We start from the raw sequence: 5000 nt of genomic DNA on the forward strand, positions 1-5000 counted from the left end.
AGGCTCACTAGCTTAAAATTTCAGCGTGTGAACGCAGCTTATCATATATGCAAAGCGTGAGTTTAAAAGTCTGAAAGCCCAAAACCCCCGTGCTGCATATTAATTCTGCGGCGTACACACGTATTGCATTCTTAAACTAGTGAGCCTTTGACGTAATTTTCTCCTCGATCCAGCTCTCTCAAGAACATAATGTTAGTAATGGCGGACCATTAAATAGGAAAATTACAGTTAAAATAAAGAGGTGTATTTTTGAAATCAAGGCTTAAAACGTGGGTCACTTAGTGTTTTGTTAACATAGTTTTGAAATCCAAAGAAAAATATGAATTGATCTTTTGGTCACAGGGGCACTTTAATATATACACTTTAGCAGTCTTATGAAATCCGAGTATCTCGAGATTGGCAGAACGTATGAGCAATAAAAATAGTAGGCACCGTCCTTAAGTCTTTTAAGATATCCTGGCAGTGTTGAGTTGTAATCGCCATTCGCCTGCTTTGCAGCGATGAACGTTTTTAGGTCATATGAGAAAAATATTGTTCCATTTTGTTTCCCCGCTGAATGAATTAAGGTTAAACGGAACGCAAGTCAACGATGGTACAACTATACTCGCTCAAAATTCAAGACTTTTAGAAGGAATTTTATCCAGCCCGGTTGCCTTAATGCGTAGAGTCACGGTTACAAAACAGCTTACCCCTTAGATCAGCGACTACTCCATCATAGAATATTCTCCACAATACTGAGAGTAGTCTGAGGCGCTTCCACTGAATTGCGACAACAGAACATACGTTTTATTTCAAGACGAAATAAATTATCTTTTTGGATCAATGCGTACACGACGAAATTAACGCTGGAGTTTAAATGAACGAACTAGTAAGTTACTTTCATGAGAACCGGTTCAATAGAGCAAAGCCTGAAGGTAAAGCAAAACGATAAAGAGACACTAAGGCTGTTACAACGACGGAACAAATAACGAGATAACGGAGCCAAGAAGGCTTGTAGACAAATTTTGTCTCCTATGCCGGCTTCGAAATTTCAGCTCCTTTGGTTTGTAGTTGTGATTTATGTCAACTGCTTGGGTGGTTATTTGCTTGGATACTTTTCGTGAAATAAAGGCAACACGAAGATAAATAAAAATTAGTACAAGGCAAGAAACAATGCAAAATAAAACAACCACAGCCACGAGACAATATTTTTCGATCTCCTGTTGAAATTGATCGTTTTGAAACCAACGGAGGCGAACAAATGTTGCAGCGAACGAGGAACTCCAGGCTATGGCCACCATTGCAATTACTCGCTCGGTTGTCAACAACGATGCATACCTCAGAGAGTGCACAATACCAATGTATCTGTCGATTGTCATGGCCCAAAGGTTTGTTGTTGAAGAAAACAGCAGAAAGTTATAAAATACAATCTGCAAGTACCAGTCGCATCGAAAATAAAACTTGCAGGCAAATTCACTTGGTGTGACAAACAAACTGATGCAAAAGTTTGCAATCGCCAAGGACAGAACGAACCAGTTACTGGTTACTCGCAGATGCCGTCTGCAAGATATAAAATAAATCATGAGACGGCCGTTTCCAGTGATTGTCAGCACAGCGATGATACCACGGATGATCCAATACCAAATATCCAATGGTTCCGTTAAAATACCACTACTGGAATTTAGAGTATGGTTGCTGGTACTGTCCGCCATACTTCTCCATACGAAGGCCTTTGCTGTGAAGTACCGGGTTGCTTTATGCAATATTCCTTGCTCAAGGAAGAAGACACCTGGCTGTATTAAGTGCTCGCCAAACCTAAATTTGCTTCAGACAAGTGGGGGATCAACGTTTTTCCTTTCAAGCCCTTGTAAATATCCCTTCAATACGCTGACGCATTCATGATGTTGTCAACCTTTGCCGTTCGATGAAGGACCTCATTTTAACGAGGATTTAATTAAACCGGATGCCTGTATACAGTATATCGGAAGGAAGTGATAACTTCCCTTCGTTTCTGCAATTTCGCTTTCACTTTCCAATGAATGCCTTTCTGTATTGTAAATACAAACAAGATGGACTTTTGCCAAGGAGTTATAAACAGCAAATTGAACTGGGAACTATTTGTTTCCATTACATGAGAAATCGTAAATCTCTGCCTGGATTGGTCAAAAAAAAAAAATTGTTTAAAGATACGGTGCACACAGCTGATTACATCAACTAAGGCTCGCATTTCTAGAATTAAAGTTTTTCAGTTTGAAAAATCACAGGAAAAACTGACAAAAGAGACTGTAGACCACAAAAGAAACTGTGACTACAAGTACTAGTGTGGGTAACACAGCAGTCCATCCTTAAGCTTCCCAAGCACCAGTTCTGACTACCACATCTACACCTAAGTCTACAACATGTAGTTTGCGAGCCCCAGCACCTTCATTCACTCCAGGAGCTGTAACACAGACTGTATATGCCGGTCAATACCTTGAACCTGAGCTTAGTTACCCTACTCAAGGAGAGTGTCAAAAGTGGCAAGGGTGATGTCAACCATGAACCGAACCCCAAGGAGCCAAACAAGCAAAAGCGTCCTTGTCCAACTGACTCAAGTAAATATCTGTTCTGTGGTCAAGGATATAAGTTAGATGACTGTCAAGATTTCTGCAAGAAGTCATTCAGCGAAAGGAGAGACCTTTTCTTTCGTGAACGTTTGTGTATGGGCTGTGCAATCAGTAAGAGTCACCAAGTGAAATATTGCAAAGAAAAGTCCAAGTGTAAATCGTACTCAGGGATGCACCCCAGCACCCCACCTGCCTTCAAAAGGGACAATCACAAGTCGATGTCGTCGTTTCCAATTGTGTGAGGGCATGTATGCTTCCTGACCAAGGTGGTCGATTTTATCACACCTTGATTGTACAAGTATCAGTCATGCCAGTGGGCCAGCCAGAGAAAGAAATCTTGCAGTATGCAGTCCTTGACGACCATTCAAATGTCAGTTTTGTGTCTCAGACTTTGAGCAAACGGTTCAATCTGGAAGGTCCATCAACTGAACTCCTGTTGACGACAATGCAAGAGCAGAACGCAAGAGTGAAAATCAGCAAGATCTCCGGATTGGAAGTCCTGGATTACCGCAGAGAGTATGTGGTGAAGATGCCAGTGGCCTTCAGCCCAGGAGAAGTTTCAGTCAATCGGTCACAAATTCCAAAGCTTGAAGTTGCGAGAGAATGGGAACATCTGAACAGTGTTGCTGATAGATTAGCACCATACCATCCAGACGCAGAGATCTCTATCTTGAATGGTAACAATTGTCCAAAGGCTATCCGACCGAGAGAAATAGTATGCTCTGAGGACCCCTCTTGGTTGGTGTGTGATCGGAAGAGTCTGCAAGTCAAGTAACAGAGAGGATAGAGAAGACAGTGTGTGCAATAGTATCGAAGTGTCAGAAATTCCAAGCGGATTTGCATTCTCTACAAAGGATAAAGAGATCCTTGACCCAGAGAAAATTTCCGTGTGTTAGAAACTGACTTTGCTGAGACAAGTGACAAGAAGAAACCCTATTCCATGGTAGATGAGAGATTTCTGAGGATCCTGAAGAACGGTGTGAAGAAGCAATCTGATGGACGGTACGAAATGCCACTTCCCTTGAAGTCTGACAATGTGTGTCTTGCCAACAACCGTCAGCCTGCTGTAAAAAGATGGAACCAACTGAATGCAAGAGTCAAACAGAATCCGAAGTTCTTCACAGACTACCAGACCTTTATAAAGGACCTAACTTCTCAATGTGCAGAAAGAGTCCCTGCTGATCGGCTGGAAGTACAAGATGGCAAAGTTAACTATGATCCTCATACAGGAGTCTACCATCCCAAGAAACCAGGACAGATACTTGCAGTAATTGACTGTTCAGCGCAGTACAATGGTGTCAGCCTCAATGACTACCTGCTGCAAAGTCCTGATTTTATGAATGATCTGTTGGGGATCCTGTGTCGTTTTTGCCAAGAAAGTGTTTCCTTCAGGACGGACGTAAAGAGAATGTGGCATCAGTTTGTGGTCTGGGAAGAACAAAGAGACCTCTTGCGTTTCTTTTGGTGGCTGAACGAAGACCCGTCAAAGGAAGTAGCTGAGTACCGTATGAAAGCTCACCTGTTCGGGCTAGCAGCTCCCCAGGTTGTGCGCACTTTGGGATCAGACGAGCAGCAGATAATGGTGAACAAGAATTCGGTGCCGATGCACCTACATTCATACGCAAGAAGTTCTATGTAGATGATGGGCTTAAATCTGTGCCAACCGTTACTGAAGCCATACATCTCTTCTGATTAAAGCTAGTCAATGCAACTGTGACAAAGCCTGTCTCCGATTGCACAAGGAAGTCTCAAACAAGCCGGGTGGACCTTCTCTTGACTTGCCTCATCTTGCCAAGTTCTTGAAGCTATTCCAGCGGTAGATCATGCGAAGGGTATCAAGGGACTAAACTTAGCGGTAGATCCGCTACCGATCGAGAGAGCTTTATGCGTAATGTGGTGCGTCGAGAGCGACAGCTTCCGGTTCCGTATCAAGCTTCGCGATCACCCTTTAACCAGAAGAGGAGTGCTATCAATTGTCGGCCCTATTTATGATCGCAATGGATACTTAGCTCCTGTAACGCTCAAAGGAAAGCAGATTCTCCAGCAAATGTTCAGGATAACTTGGATTGCCACAGCCCTGTACCTGACTATCTACGCCCAGAGTGGGAGAAATGGTGACAAGAAATCATTGAGTCGTAGAAGTTAGAAATACAACGTTGCTACAAGCCAGAGAACTTTGGCCCAATGAAAGCTGCAGAGTTACATTACTTCTCAGACGCTTCAGAAGAAGGTTATGGTCAGTGTACATATCTTCGACTAACACACGAAGTACATTGTTCTTTCATTGTTGGAAAAGGACGAGTGACGCCCTTAAAGCACACAACGATCTCAAGGTTGGAGTTGGCTGCGGCTACCATCTCAGAAAAAATAAGTGATTTTGTGAGAAACGAGCTAGAGTACAAGCAGATCTGTGAG

The 5000-nt window shown here is 42.8% G+C and overlaps 1 protein-coding gene and 1 long non-coding RNA gene across 3 annotated transcripts in view; one reads left to right on the forward strand and one right to left on the reverse strand.

Moving 5' to 3' along the window:
• The window catches only part of LOC138008433 (uncharacterized), a 586097-nt gene that overhangs the window by 75033 nt on the left and 506064 nt on the right, over positions 1 to 5000 (forward strand). The gene's annotated exons all lie outside the window — the stretch shown is intronic.
• On the reverse strand, positions 948 to 1691 carry LOC138008726 (histamine H2 receptor-like). Its single transcript, XM_068856034.1, has one exon. It carries the CDS (start codon positions 1689 to 1691, stop codon positions 948 to 950), a length of 744 nt encoding a protein of 247 aa, XP_068712135.1.

Source organism: Montipora foliosa, chromosome 6, assembly GCF_036669935.1.
Source record: "Montipora foliosa isolate CH-2021 chromosome 6, ASM3666993v2, whole genome shotgun sequence".
Taxonomy (NCBI): domain Eukaryota; kingdom Metazoa; phylum Cnidaria; class Anthozoa; order Scleractinia; family Acroporidae; genus Montipora; species Montipora foliosa.